Below are 15,820 nucleotides of genomic sequence, written 5' to 3'. Positions count from 1 at the left end.
TTCAATAATAATTAATATATCTCTATTTAAGCATTTATTATTTTAATTTATTTTAATTAATTGTAATTTAAAACAAGTTTTTCTAAGCAAAACACCTCTTTGGAAGATTTTTATTGCACAATTAAAATTATCATAATTTAAACACGAAGTATACTCGATGCGATGCGATCATTCTATACCCAAGAAACGAACTTTGAACCATTGTGTCATTCTCTCGACAATGCAGAGAAAACACGTAAGTATACACATATTTTCTTATACATCGAATTCCATCCATTCTTAAATCTCTAATTGATTATTCGAATATAAATGTATAACTTAATGATTCAATTATTCGTATTAAATTTATTTCATCACGATCGATGAAATAAACGAAAAATACAATTATCATCGATCACATAACCTCTAATCGTACATCACTCGACGTACAACCTTTCGTTATTAATCACTCGATTATTTAACCGATATATCTATATACTTTACTCAATTATCTAATTCGATGAATATTTTTAGGTTATCATCGTCTTGGAAAAACAATATTGTTCAAAGAGGATCAACGTTAAGCTTGCATAAACAACCTAACCTCAAAATCACTCGAAACGATCATCATGGTAATTTTCGTGATATCGCTGATTGTTCTCGCGATTCTGGGATCGTACCATCTTCTGAAATCGCAAAATCCTTTCAAGGAGCACGGTTTACCTTACAAAAGTTATCTTCCAATTCTCGGTAGTACGTGGGAATCGATATTGAGGCGAAAACCATTCGCTGTCGTGATTCAAGAGATTTACAATCTAGCTCCATCCGCGAGATACGTGGGATTCTATAACAGAATGACACCAGTCGTGATGATCCGCGACCCGGAATTGATCAAGACGATCGCCGTGAAGAATTTCGACGTTTTCAGGAACCACAGAACCGTGAACATGGCGCAAATAGACGACGTGTTGCTCTCTGGTAATTTGCTGTTGCTGCGCGACAACAGATGGAAAGAGGTTAGATCTCTGAACACTCCAGCCTTCAGCGCCAGCAAGATAAGATCCATGCACCGTTCGATGTCCGGGATCGCCGTAAACGTTGCGAGGTATCTATCGACTCTTCCACCGGGGCAAGATGTGGTGGAGATGAAAGACGTGTTCACCAGATACGCAAACGACGTGTTCGCCACTTGCGCGTTCGGCATCACCGTAGATTCTTTGTCGGATCGGGAGAACAAATTCTACGAGCTGGGAAGAGAGGCCCTGGACATCCACAGCACCCCAATTCTAAAACTGATCCTAATTTTCGCGTTTCCAAAATTGGCCAGAAGATTGGGCGTGTCTCTGGTGAGCAAGGAAGCGACCGATTTCTTCACCCAGGTGGTGTCTGACAATATAAAGACGAGGGAAGAGAGGGGTATAACGAGGCCGGATTTCATTCAAGTAATGATGGACAGTAACAGGTCGAAAGGTGGTCGAAATGAGTTGACCGTCGAGGATATCACTGCTCAAGCTTTCGTGTTCTTCTTTGGTGGATTCGAGACAACTTCCGGTTTATTATCGTTCGCCGCCCATGAATTGGCGGCGAATCCAGAGATTCAGGGCAAAGTTCACGCCGAGATAGATCGTGTTCTAGTTTCCAATAACGAGATCACGTTCGAACGAGTGAACGGACTGGGATATCTAGACGCTGTGATCAACGAGACACTGAGAATGTATCCAATTATACCCATCACGGACCGGGAGTGTTCGAAACGGTTCGAATTACCGCCCGTACTGCCGGATGCGAAGCCTTACGTGTTGAAAGAGGGCTCTCACGTTTGGTTCCCGATCTACGCGATCCAACGCGATCCGAGGTATTTCGAGAAACCCGATTGCTTCGATCCGGATCGATTTTTGGATAATGAGAAGAGCGATGTCTTCAACAATGACGCGTACATGCCTTTCGGCACGGGTCCAAGAAATTGCATTGGGAATAGATTTTCGATGGTGGAAACCAAAGTCGCGTTGTTTCATATTCTTGCCAGATGTCGGTTAGAGGTCTGCTCGAAAACGACTATACCTATGGAGTTGAGGAAGAGAGGAGTGTTTCTCACGGCGAAAAATGGATTTTGGTTGAGAATCGTGCCCAGGCATCGAGTTATTTAATTATTTAATCGAAACGAAAGTTATGGAGATGTATGTTGTGTGGCGATCGTGAATATTTTCGCACGAGTTTGTCGCTGATATTCAGACAAAATATTTTATTATATTTTTCATCGGTTTTTGATTATTTTTTTTTCTTTGTTTTAAAAGTTGTATTAATTGGTTATCCGAGTTTCAGAAAATTTTGTTATTTGTAATATTAGTTTTCTGTTTTATCTTTCGATGCTTTGAGCCATGTGTTTGTACACTCATTTAAATGATCTTGCAACGATCGAATGAAATGTGAATCGTGTCGATTTCATGATATCTCATCGAAAAATGTATTTGATTTGCGTAGTCAACAATGTGATTGCCGTAACATGATATTTACATAATGACGTATAATTCAATTATTAATTACGTTTCTAGAATTTTTACGAGTATGAATCGACGATTATATAAATTAATTTATTTATTTGACAAAGAAATTGGAATTGTGAAACGAAGGAAAAATTGTGAAAGGAAAGATTTTATATTTTTATATTCGAGATAAATTTAAATTGCAATGAAAGTTATGGATCATCATGTTTAATCATCCAAGGTAAAAGTTGTTGTTAGAATATACAGATTTAAATTGCAATAAAAACTTTAATTATCTAAAGTTGTTGTTAAAATGCAGAATATTTTTGTATCAAATATTATTCTTTTCCTTTTATAAAATTTTAATTCTGCGTTAATGGATAGCTTGGAAAAAATTGTAGAATTATTTTCAAAAGGATTTTTCAAAGTTTCTACATAATTGTAACGGTATTGTTACAAATATTTAACCATATTTGGAAAAAGAACGAGCATTTTATTATTTTTTTGTACACTCATCGATTTCAATCTTCATTTTCCTTTGTTAAGATTATTGTTATCACGTAATGATAATATTTCTCGGTATAAGTTATGATTATTTTTTAATATTATTTTAATTTATATAAATTGAAATAAATTCACAACGATCTTTAAAAAAGGAGAATCAATGAAAACACCAATAAATAAATAAACATCTAGCAAGCAAATCTATTTGATAAAATTATATTTTATTTAAGAATGATATTTTTTTCATTATTTCCATTTCCAAGGAAAAGATCATTTGAATATAATAAAGTTTGAATATAAAAATATAAGAAAGAAAACGTTTGCTATGATTTCACAATGATTTGTTTATATACTTGTGTGACTAATTGTGGATTTTAATTAAAATAATTTTTTATTTTATTTGACCACAATTTGTATCAATATCTTATATTTCTTAGATATCTTTAATCGTTCTTAATTCCTGAGAAAAAAGATCTTATTTATCAAATGACGTAAATAAAGAAAAAAAAAAAAGAAAAAGAACAGAAATACAACACATTTACAGGAAGACAAAGATAAAATTTAAGGAAATTATCAATTAAAGTTGAAACTAATAATAGATAGTAATAAAGATACAATTACTTGATTATCTAATTTTCTAATAAGATAATTTTCTATTTCATCTAATATTTGGCATCGAAATAAGAAAGGATAGAAGAGAAAGGGAGAGAGAGGGGAAAAAGAAAACGTACGAAAACTCAAAGTTTTAATATTCGATATTTGAGAAAAAGTAAATAATCTAAAATGATCTAATCGATTTAATCGAAAACTTTTGAATGAGAAATAATAAAACAATAATAATTCTTAAGATTATTATCTTAAGATTATTACGAGAGAAATTTTTAAAATTCTCGGAAACTCGATAAGATTGGTTTTTTTTTTTTTTTCTCTCTGTATTTGTGTACTATTCACGCTCCAGTATATAAATAGCGTGATGCCCTCATCATAACACACATTTGCGCGCCACAATTGCTACGTAGTAGAGTTTACATACATGGTCTCCATCGAGCCGCGTTTTCAGTATCGTGTTATCCGTGGCGTGTGTTCGACGCGTAGTATAAAATCGTTCTTAATAAACGATCGAAAAACGAGAAAAAAATCATCGCGAATTCGATAATGAACACCACACTGTGAACATCGTGTTACGTAAATGAAAGATAGACTGGAAACCAGACGTATAAATAATCGTACATACAATTTCGAAGAGAAGTAATTATATTTCGAATAATAAACAACATTAACGATGCTCGATTCGTGGTCGATAACCGCGGCGATAGTCGCCGTCCTCGTGATAGCCTATTATCAATTGATTTGGAGGTACAAATATTTCGAAAGAATAGGGATTCCTTATTACAGCTCGATACCATTGTTGGGAAGTTTTTGGGAGGCGGTTATCCAACGGGACAATTTCGCCGACATATCGAGAAAGATCTACAACTCGTATCCCGACGTGAAGTACCTTGGCATGTACGACACAACCACACCCGTGTTCATGATCCGGGACACGGATCTGATCAAGACGATCTCCGTGAAGCATTTCGAACAATTCCCGGATCACAGATCGTTCCAGAACGAGGCGACCGACCCATTGTTCGCCAAGAACTTGTTCGCCCTTCGTGGGGACAGGTGGAGAGAGATACGAAACCTGTTAAGCCCCGCGTTCACGTCGAGCAAGATGAAATCTATGTTCATACTGATGCGAGATTGCGCGAAGGAATACGGTGATTACTTCGCCTCTTTGACAGGGGACGAGAATACTATCGAGTTGAAGGACGCGTTCACCAGATACACGAACGACGTGATCGCCACCTGCGCGTTCGGCGTCGAGGTGAACTCGATGAAGGACAGGAAGAACAAGTTCTACGTGTACGGGAGGGAGGGGACCACTTTCGGCTCGTGGGCGTCCATCAAGTTCTTCATAACGAGGGTGTTGCCTGTAAGCGTGTGCACCCTGCTTAGGATCAGGTTGATCAAGAAGGAGATCTCGGATTTCTTCATCGATCTGGTCAGCACCACGATCAAGACGAGGGAGGAGAAGGGGATAGTGAGGCCGGACATGATCCAACTGATGATGGAATCGAAGGGAAAATTGAGCTCGGGAAGGGAGATGAACATGATAGACATATGCGCCCAGGCGTTCATCTTCTTCTTCGGAGGTTTCGAGAGCACCTCAACGTTGATGTGCTTCGCCGCATACGAGATTGCCGTGAACGAGGATATCCAGAGGAGATTGCAGAACGAGATCGACCAAGTTTTGGAGGATCGGGATGGCGAGGTGACGTACGGGGCTATTAACGAGATGAAGTTTCTCGACGCGATCATTTACGAGGCTCTTAGGATGTATCCGGTCGTGGTGGCCACAGACAGGATTTGCACGAAACCGTTCGAATTGCCGCCGAACAGGCCGGGCGAGAAACCTCACCTCCTCAAAGAGGGCGACAACGTGTGGTTCCCCATCTACGGGATTCAACGTGATCCCCAATTTTACCCGGAACCGGACAAGTTCGATCCGGACAGGTTCTTGAACGACACGAAACAGATGATCAATTCTGGCCTGTTCCTCACGTTCGGGATGGGGCCCAGGATGTGCATAGGGAATAGATTCGCCATGTTGGAGACGAAGGTTCTGCTGTTCCATCTGTTCGCGAGATGCAACCTCGTTCCCTGCTCCAAGACCACCATACCGATGAAACTGAACAAGAAAGGGTTCGCGATGACCGCCGAGAATGGATTCTGGTTCAAGATCGAGCCGAGAACCGCGAAGAAGGATGGGGTTGAGAAAATTGCGGTTCCAGGGACGACTATGCTTATCGATAAAATCCCTGATAGATATCCTGATAATTGAGATTCGGTATTTTTTTCTTTTTTTTTTTAATTCGTTTCTGTGTTAAAACACTTTCTTTCAATTTCGAGTATTTACATTATCGATTCATATTTCGATACGAGAGTCTTAAGATCTTTTAGAAGGTCTATTGTTAGTGGTTTTTTTTACAAATTCAGTCTTCTCGGAGTTTTCGAAGGAGTAATCGTATATTTTGTATTTTTTTAATTTTTAATTTTTTTTTTTTTTTTAAGGAATCATCTTGCACGTTGTACAAGAATGAGGAAGGATTCATTGATAATTATTTTGAGACGTCCATCGAGGAAGGGATACTTTAAAGGTTTTTCTCGTATTCTTAGAATTATAAATAAATTTTGAGATTGGCGAGAGTCCATCCTGGATATACAGAGATATAACTTTCAGTCAATAAACGATAAATAATTAATTTTGAGAAAAAAATTTGATGAGTATTGGAAAATATTGGAAATAAAATAATAAATAAAATGTTTATAAATTCCGTGAAAATTTTTGCGACCAACTGTACTTGGACTGCTATACATCGGTCAATTCTATGAAATGACATCATACCATAGAATTTTAAAATAGCTTCACTCCAGACCTGATCAATTTCTTTGCCTCATTCTCTTACATCGATAGATTATATAAAAGGAAGAAACTGCGCAGAACGAATGGAAATCAAACGGAGGAAGTCGTTTTTTTTATCAACAAAAAAATTGATTAATTGGTTAATTTAGATAGGAAAAAAAAATAGATAAAGACAGGTAAATTAATTGTTTAACTATTATTGTTATTTGTTGTTTGTTATTGTTCGATTTTGGATATGATTGGAAACGTTCGAGCGGAATCGGTATTTGGAAATTTTCGGCACACTTCGGAAGAATTCGGACGAGATCGTTCAAGATTATCTCACACAACCAAGGATATTATCCTTGAAACTTTCCGATTCTGCCCGAATTCTTCCGATTCCTTGCGAATTTTAAAATCAGATTGCTAATTTCCCATACAATGTTTATTGTTACAGTATCGTATTGACGATTGGCGCAAAATTAAATTTGATTAATTTTTTTTTCAAATCTCGGTTATTTAATTGTATTATTATTGTTCTATTAATTATTATTGTTCTCACAATGCTTATTTTTAGTATTGCCATGGTACGTCATGTTGACGATTGATGTAAAATGATGTTAAATTCGTTCGAATTTTCCACGAATCGTTCCACGAATTTGGGATTCAAGAACGATCACGTAGATTTTATAATACTATTTTCTTACAATGTTGCTAGCATTGTTGTAATGTGTCACGTTGACCGTTAATGTACAATCAAATTTGATTGCTTTATATATTTTATGGTATATTGTATGGATTTATATCTATTATTCTTTAATTATGAATAAAAAAATTAATAAAACAACGATATCCTTGTTTGAAATTTTAACATTAACAAACCTTTCAATCTTCATGACCAATCTTCTGCTTATTTTTTTTTATAAGTAAGTGAACTCCATAATTGATTTTTATTATAATCCAAGATTACAATTATTCTAACTTGGAAAAATTTTTAATTTCAGATCTCGAAAATGAACAATCTTCCTCTTTGCCGGAATACAAAATTTCTTCACCATGGGCAGAAAAAGTTCTTTCTATCCTGTAAACAGTCGAAAGAAAAAAAGAAATTACACGCTTCTTAAAAATTCTCTTTTCGTCCGATCGCGCGGAATAAAAAACGAATAATAGAACAAAAATGGATCTTTGGTTCGTGACTAGTTGCCCGGTTGCATAATGGACGCGTGTTATGCGTCCATCTCAATTATCATCCAGGTTCCGGACGAGCATCAGCGTTGTGTGCATGTCCGGCACGTAACAGGGTGTCGCCGCATTATATGTACGTAACAGTCGTATAATATATTCCAGTACGTGATCGGCAAAGGCGCGACACGACCTTGTGAATGTTGCTTTAATGAGCGAATGTAATGTAGAAGCTGAAGCGATTCGAGCTGGTTGATCGTTACCGAATAATATATAGAGGAATGTATGTATCTATGACCTACTTTGATTCTTCTTGCTAAGGAAAATTCAAGATTCACTCGATGAATGCTGTGAATGATTTATATTTATATGAAAATTTTGAATTGGAACGTTGTAACTTTGGGTACGTGTATATATATATATACAGTGAAAGAAATTTTTGTAAATACGTAAATTAAAAAATGGATTAATTGTTTTCTCTTCTTTTTGTTTTATAGAATTTTATAGCGTTAATTAATTTGAAAAATTAGAAGAGCAGAACGTTCGTACGTCTTGTGTGAGCACTTTCGAGAATGTAAGAGTAGTGAGACATCTAGTGAGGATATATAAAAATTGTATTTATTCAGGATATTTCGAAAAGAATTTTATTATTATTATTATTTTTTTTTTTTTTGAGAGGGAGAGAGAAATTAATTTACAATATAATCGTTTACTTACTACGATTGTTTCAGTTATCTAACAAGTTTCAATTTAATACAATTGCAGGATCTACAATCTAAAATAATTTTAAATTTAAAACTATTATAGATGTCAATTGAAATTGTTATGATGTCTATTTAGAATAGTTGTGAATCTTAGATTGAAACTATTAATCTTATTTTGAAACGATCATTCTATTCATGGAGATTCAAAGAGAAGATTCATGAAGATAATTTCATAACCTTCGAATGATTATTAAACGAGGAAAAATAATAATAAATTTATATTAAAAAATCTTTGATTAATTCTACAAAAAAAACAAATCTTGTTAATTAAATTAACGAGGATGACTATTGAAAAATCGAAATTATGCAAATTTTACATGATTTAATAAAAAAAATATTGTTGACCTCATCACAGTGTTATTTATTACAAATCTCAACGATTCAACGTTAAAATTAGGACCATACATTATTCATTTAATATTATTTCCTTACCATCAACGACAACCGAAGTTGAACAATTGAAAACAAATCAGTAAGAGGAATAACGCAACTTTATTATTTTCATAAATAATTATTATTATTATTTTCATAAATAATTATTATTTGACGAGAAACGATTTAACGGATTATCGCGTGCAACTTCTTTCAGGGTGTTGTTCAAAGTCACCCTTTCCGATTCGAGACGATCCTTGGATGCCTTAGAAAATATCTGGCAGGTTGACTCGATAAAACTGCCCTCTCCCTCTCTAACGTAATTCGGTTTGCCACGGTGGAGACGAGAGCTCGAGGACCGGAGGATCTAGTGGCGATCGAACGCCATAGAGATCAGGCATTTGGTCAGAATTAATGAACTGGAGGATCGTAAGGGTGGATTCGAGAGGTGTATTGTGTTAGTAGGCGCGATTCGGTGGTTGAAAGGAAAAACAAATCTTGTTTCCTTTTTTTTTTTAGTTTAGATTTCGATTTCATTTTTTATTTTTCTTTTCTTTTTCTTTAATTATTATTATCATATTAATTTTCGAATGGTAAATGGAAGTTCTTGCCATCTTCATTTTATTAGTGAAGTTTTTTTTTTTTTGAATTTAATTACACGATACGAGGTAAGTTAATTAAAGAAAATTAAAAATACAGATATTTGAAAGTACAGTGATGAATTTTTTTTATTTAGGATTCTTTTGTAACAAGAATCTCGAAATTTTGAAGATCTGTGATTGAAAAGAGACGAGAATGAAATGGGGATGGAACGAGAAATTATGTAAATGGAAACGATTTGAAGCATAAAAAATCAATTCTATTTACATCGTTATATTTTTATTTGAACAAAAATGAAAATATACTCTGTTATTTATTGACTTTTATTATTTATATTATTTATGTATTATTATATAATTAAACAAAATTAATCGTAATAATTTAATATACATGTAGTATATCGTAAGATAAAACAGTAGCAGTGGAATTATAGCGGTAACAAATTGCACGTGTTCAAATAACGTATATACATATGTACATGTAATATATTATCTGGAGAAATGTATATCGTGTTGTTGACACTTTTATCAATGTACAAACATATCGCTGCGATAACTATTGTTTATAGTAACAATTTACAATTTACTCTCCAGACAGATTTTTCTCAATCGCAAATATTTACTCGCAAGATAAAAATTAGCAATATTTGCGTGAAATATATTGGACGATCATTTATTAATTTATTCGTTCGAATTGTACATTGTACATTGAATGAGAAATATGCGATAATGCGAAATATGATAATTTTTAAAAGGATTCTTACAAATTCTTCAGAAAAATGTAAGATAAAATTGATTTTCACTTTACAATTCACAATTATATTCTATTTTATTCATTTATTCATTTTCGGTTTCTTTTGAACGCGTAAAAAATTTTCCTTAATTATCAGCTATGATCGTATTTATCGTTTTTTCTGATTTAAAAGTATAATTTCGATTCAAGCTATTTAAATATGTAAAAATAATAACATTTTTTTTTTTTTTTGTTTGTTTGTTTGATCTATTATGATATTAATGAATAATGGAAAGATGAATCGAGTAATCCATATGAATTACACAAGAGTTTTTTTTTATTTTATTTTATCCGTACAAATATCAAGTAAACAATAAAAGGAAAAAAAGCATGATCAAACGTATCTCACAATGAATCACCGTTACAATATAATACAATATAATTTCCACACATTTAAAAAATTCAAAACTCCCGATTCAAACAATTGAATATCATCCTGTTTCAAATCCCTGTTTTACACGCACCGTTAATAACATCGTTGTTAACCAACCCGTTAATTTGAGCGGAGTGGTAAGAATATTTCCTGGGCTCGATCTTCAGCCAAAAACCAGTTTTCGCGGTCGCGTTGAACACGCCTTTCTCGAATTCCAACGGGATCCCCGTCCTCGATCCAGCCTTTATATCGCAAACTGCAAGAATATGGCAGACCAAAACCTTCATCTCTATCAACGCGAATCTGTTCCCTATGCATATCCTGGGCCCGATCCCGAACGGGAAATACGCCCCCGAGCTCATAATGCCCTTCCCATTGTCCAAAAATCTCTCCGGCTTGAATTTCTCGGGATCGTCGTAGTACTTGGGATCTCGATGGATCGCTTTGACGGGGATCCACACGTTCATCCCCGGCTTGACGGTGAAAGGCACGTCGCCGGGCAACGCGGGGGGCAGCTCGAAACTCTTGACGCACATTCTGTCTATGAAAACGGCGATCGGATGGAGCCTGAGAATTTCGTTTATCACAGCGTCCAGGTATCTCATCTCTTGTATAACCTCGTACGACAATTGGCCGTCGTTCCTCTCCAACGTCTCGTCGATCTCTTGCTGCAATCTCTCCTGGACCTCGGGGTTCTCGACCAGCATGTGGAGAAGCACGCACGTCTGGGAAGCGACCGTGTCGAAGCCGCCGAAGAAGAAGCTGAACGCGTGATTGGCCATGTTCTGAACGGTGAGACTCTTCTTACCCGATTCCCTCTTGTTCCTCGTATCCATCATCAGTTGGATCAGATCCGAGTTCGTCGTCCCGTTCCGTTCCCTCTCCTCGACCGTCTCCACCACGAGATCGGTGAAAAATTTCGCTATGTGCCTCTCCAATATGTTGAGCCTGAGCAAGTTGGCCAGCCAAGGCATGTTCCTGTGCACGAGTATCTTGAAATTCTTCTTCAACCCTATCAAAGTGGCGCCCACTCTGCCGTACATGTAGAACACGTTCCTGGGCTCCTTTATCGAGTCCACGTTCACCCCGTAGATGCAACTCGCGATCACGTCGTTGGTGTATCTGGTGAGCAACGCCTTCATCTCCATTTCCCTCTCCTTCTCGGGCAGTTTGGACAGGTGATGGGCGAATCTCTTGGCGCACTCGGACATCTGCAAGAACATACCTTTGATCTTGCTCGAGGTGAAGGTGGGGGAGAGCATGTTCCTGTGCTCCTTCCATTGTTCCCCGTCCATGATGAACAACATCTCGCCGAGCATCGGGTCCACGCTCTTGCAAAACATGGGGCGATGATCGGGGAATTGCTCGAAATTCTTCATCGTGATGCTCTTGATCAGGTCCAGATCCCGTATTATTATCACGGGAGTGAGAAACTCGAATATACCCACGTACTTGACGTCAGGATGGATGTTGTACATCCTCTGAATAGTGTCGTGTATGTTCTCCTTTCCTCTGATCAACGGGCCCAAATTACCCACGAGAGGGGACGGCGGGATGTGAAGTATGCCGTGCTCTTGGAACAGATTGAAACTTTTCCTCACGAAGCAGTAATAATAGGCGACAATCGAGATCGCGACGAGGAGCAGGGACAAGGATAAAAACTCCATTTTATCGATTGATTAAAAAGTGATTGTTCTTCTGTACGATTCGATTCTCTACGATTTTTAGTCGACACGATGCTCGCTATATTCGTTACCGCGGAACACTGAGGAGGCGCCTCGGCGAATGACGATATTATTTAGCTGTAAGCAGTAACGTCTCAATGCCATTCATCTCCCTTCTGTGATAATCGTTGATACGGTTTTATAATTAAACCGTTTAATTGCGTCGCGCCATTGTTGCCATTGTGCCAAGTGTCAAGAGTGTGAAAGATTCTTTTGTTTGTCTGTTTTTTTTTTTCGTTATTTCTATTCTGGTTTCATTATTCATTGGTAATGGATTTTGAGATTTTTGGAAAATATGTTTTTTGGAAAACGTATTTTAATTCTTAGATCGACTAGTTCGACAGATCGAGTGGGGATGACAGTTATCGTGTAGAAATGTTTGGATGATTTATCGTAGTTGTCTACGTTTTCGTACCGGAAATAGATTTTTAGGAGATCGAAAAAGTGTTTTCGTAAATTATGTTTTATATAAATTAAATTAATTTAAAATGATAAGGAAAATCATCAAGTGATAAGATTGGTAGATAAGAATTTTTATGTTACATCGCGTTATTAATTTTTTCTTATATATAATATTACGTATTAATATCACGAAGCATCTATTAAATTTGTTAAAATATTTTTTTATTTTTCTTTATTTATTCATTAAATTATAACTAATTATCTAGTTCGCGTGTAGTGTCGGATAAAATTACTCGAAGATAAATTTTTGTAAAAGTAATGTGAAAAATTACATGGTTACAAAGATTGCAGACAATATGAATGTTCTTTATCCAGGATCGTGTTATTTTACACTACATTGAACGTAATTTTACCTCATGTTCAAATTGCGTGAAATAATATGATAACAATACCTATATATTACGATGTAATAACGAGGAAATCGCAAGAGATGCACGGATATTTAGTAATTATTGTAAATACGAATTAATCGAGATTGAGAAAAGTGTTATAAAATGTTTCTAAAAAAAAACATTCATATCTTGCAACGAACTTAATAAAATAACCCTTCCTAACTAAATATAAAAACTTGCATAAACGCGAATAAAATTTAACGAAAAATGAAAATTCCGATCCAAATTTTCTTACCAATAATATCTCGACAAATTTCCAAATTTTCCTCAAAATTTAATATCCAATCCTTGCGACAAATTCTCACGATTAAAAAATCAAATAAATCTCTGGAAACGCCAATCCCTTCCCCTTTCTTTAAAAATTCAAAAAAAAATTGTTTCGTTGAAAATGGCCACGATCCATCTCAATTTTCAATCTCTCTTTTTCCTCAGGTGGAAACGGTCGAAATTAGAGCAGCGAGAGGAATGGCCGGGAGGCGGGCCCCGGGTTATTTGGATGTCTATCTCTTAAGCGGCGCGGAACATCGCCTCAGATCCAGGATATTGCGAACGATGGGATCAACGTACGGAAACAAAGCCGGCCACTTAGCGGCAAATTAGCGATGGCTCCGGGCGCCACTGTCGCTCTTCATTACACCGCCACCCTTGCACGCCTACCATCTCCACCCCTCCGCGCGGAGGGGTTAACCCTCTTAACATCGTGCAGACAATGCAACCGCCTATCTTCCTCACTACATCTCGACCAATTAAATCTTCGCTATGACGAAAAATCCTCCTCCCCTCCCGATCATGGGTAATCGCTTAATTATTCCCGCGTCTGAGCCGTTCCCCTTCTTTCCTCCCTCCCTCTTCTTCCCCCCTTTTCTTTCTACGATATCGCAAGATGGAGAATCGGTGTATTGGTATATTATACAAAGCATGAGAAATTTCTTTAAACTTGGAGTTTATTATTATCGCGAGGGATTAGAGAAAAGAACTGGAGGTTGGAAAGAATTGGAGTTTGTTTCTCGAGTCAACAAGCTTAGATATAAATTTTTCGAATAGAATCCTTTGCAAATAAGCAACGAAATAATCATCTCCTCCCTAATCTAATAAAATCTAATATTTTCGAAGTTGTTGAAAAATTTTTCTTTCCAAAAAAAAAAAAAAAAAACACGATCGTCGGAAAAATCACTTAAAAGGAAACGTATTACCCCGAAACAAGCCCTCCAAGTCCCTCTCGTGCACGGAACAAAGGTGGTTTCTTGGTGGTGGTGGTGGACGATCGGTGTCGCGCGTTTTGCATCGATATCGCCGCGATTTATTTCCAATTTCCGTGAGCTTGCACCGGCATGGCTTTCCCGGCCGCGGAAATTGAAGGAAACCGAAGAAGAAAAGGGGTGGCGGTTCGACCTGCGAGGGGGAGAAGGGAGGAGAGGGGTGGCACCACCGAAAGTGGGATGACGGCCGGCCGGAGAGGGGGGGCGGGGGAGGGGGGGGGGGGCACCACCGAAAGTGGGATGACGGCCGGCCGGAGAGAGTGAGCGGTGGAGAGAGGGGGAGGTTGGTAGGAAAGTAGGAAGGCTCGTGTAACAGACTCCATTGTTGGAGCTTATTGAGAATCTGCCAATAGCTTGGAATTCAATTTGACTGGCGAACCGTGAACACCGTTTAATATACGGGATAAGGAGGTGTGGCGGAAAAGCGTGTGAGAGAGGGAGAGATGATAACAGAAAACATTAACAGGAGCGAGAAGGACATATTTTAATTTGAGATTCTATATCTTTATATCGCGATTTGGATTTGGAATTTTATCGACCAAAAAAAAAAAAAAAAAAAAAAAAAATCGGATAAATTGAAACTTTGTTATTGCTAGAAACATTTTCCATTTTGATTTCGAGATTAAGAGTTTCTTCTCGTTTATTCATTAACGTGAAACTGAATTCGGGTTGTTCAACCGTTATTCAAGATAATATTTTCATACAATTTCAATCATAAATTATTTATTTAGTTTCTCTTGTAAATATATTTTTTCCGAGATCTAAATTCGACGAAGAAAAAAAAGAAAAAGAAGAAAAATAATTTTCCCGTTGTAAATTGATCCTTGTTCTTAAAAGAGAGTTAAAAAAAAAAAAAAAAGAAAAAGAAAAACTATTAAATGTCAACGTGAAATTCCCGATATCAATTTGCAAGGATATCCTCTCGGCGAACGAACGAATATTTTCTCGGTTCAAAATCAAAAAAAAAGAAAAAAAAAAGAAAAAAAAAAGAAAGGAAAAAAAAAAAAAGGAAAACTGAGTCGAATAAATTACACGGGTTTGGTATCCGTTATTTGCCGATACAATGCACGGGCACGTACAAATTATTCAACAGCTGATTCATTTCACCTCTTAATTTCATGCATAAAATCGGTGAAACGTTTCAGTTACTTCGATCGCGTGATAACCAATTACTCCCATTAAAAAACTTTTGCGATACTCGTCCAAAGTGAATGTGAAATTGCGAATATTAATAAAACGAGAAATTATCAAAACTTACGAGTAGAAGACTCGTGCAAAGATCGTGGAAATCAATGGAAAAGAAACTGGAAAGTGACGAATGGATGAATATAAAAGGAAGAAATTATGGAGAAATATTGGAGAGATTTGAAAATATTATACAACCGATTGAATTAAAACAAGAATTAAATAATTTAAAATAAATTTTAACTAACTTATATTATTTTTTTTTTCAGATACGATGATTAAATAATTTTGGATCGCGGAAGAA

General features: G+C 36.4%; 2 protein-coding genes across 2 annotated transcripts; one reads left to right on the top strand and one right to left on the bottom strand.

Annotated features, from left to right (window-relative positions):
• Positions 1-518: 518 nt before the first annotated feature.
• On the top strand, positions 519-5,874 carry LOC102673719. Its single transcript, XM_031509181.1, has 2 exons — positions 519-2,123; positions 4,237-5,874. Exons 1-2 carry the CDS (start codon positions 609-611, stop codon positions 5,848-5,850), a joined length of 3,129 nt encoding a protein of 1,042 aa, XP_031365041.1. The 5' UTR covers positions 519-608; the 3' UTR covers positions 5,851-5,874.
• Positions 5,875-10,324: 4,450 nt separating this feature from the next.
• Positions 10,325-12,317, bottom strand: LOC102672975 (cytochrome P450 9e2-like). The gene has a single exon (XM_006612962.2). The coding sequence runs from the start codon at positions 12,159-12,161 to the stop codon at positions 10,563-10,565; it is 1,599 nt and encodes a 532-aa protein (XP_006613025.1). The 5' UTR covers positions 12,162-12,317; the 3' UTR covers positions 10,325-10,562.
• Positions 12,318-15,820: the final 3,503 nt, after the last annotated feature.

The sequence above is a fragment of the Apis dorsata genome, unplaced genomic scaffold (genome assembly GCF_000469605.1).
Source record: "Apis dorsata unplaced genomic scaffold, Apis dorsata 1.3 scaffold_130, whole genome shotgun sequence".
Taxonomy (NCBI): domain Eukaryota; kingdom Metazoa; phylum Arthropoda; class Insecta; order Hymenoptera; family Apidae; genus Apis; species Apis dorsata.
This window is presented reverse-complemented; position numbering and strand designations above follow the sequence as displayed.

Excerpts from the sequence above, each read along its gene's own strand:
- LOC102673719 (XM_031509181.1), top strand. The coding sequence starts at position 609 with ATGGTAATTTTCGTGATATCGCTGATTGTTCTCGCGATTCTGGGATCG. Across the intron at positions 2,124-4,236 it reads TGCCCAGGCATCGAGTTATT|ACAACATTAACGATGCTCGA; the intron begins TAATTATTTAAT and ends TTCGAATAATAA.
- LOC102672975 (XM_006612962.2), bottom strand. The coding sequence starts at position 12,161 with ATGGAGTTTTTATCCTTGTCCCTGCTCCTCGTCGCGATCTCGATTGTC.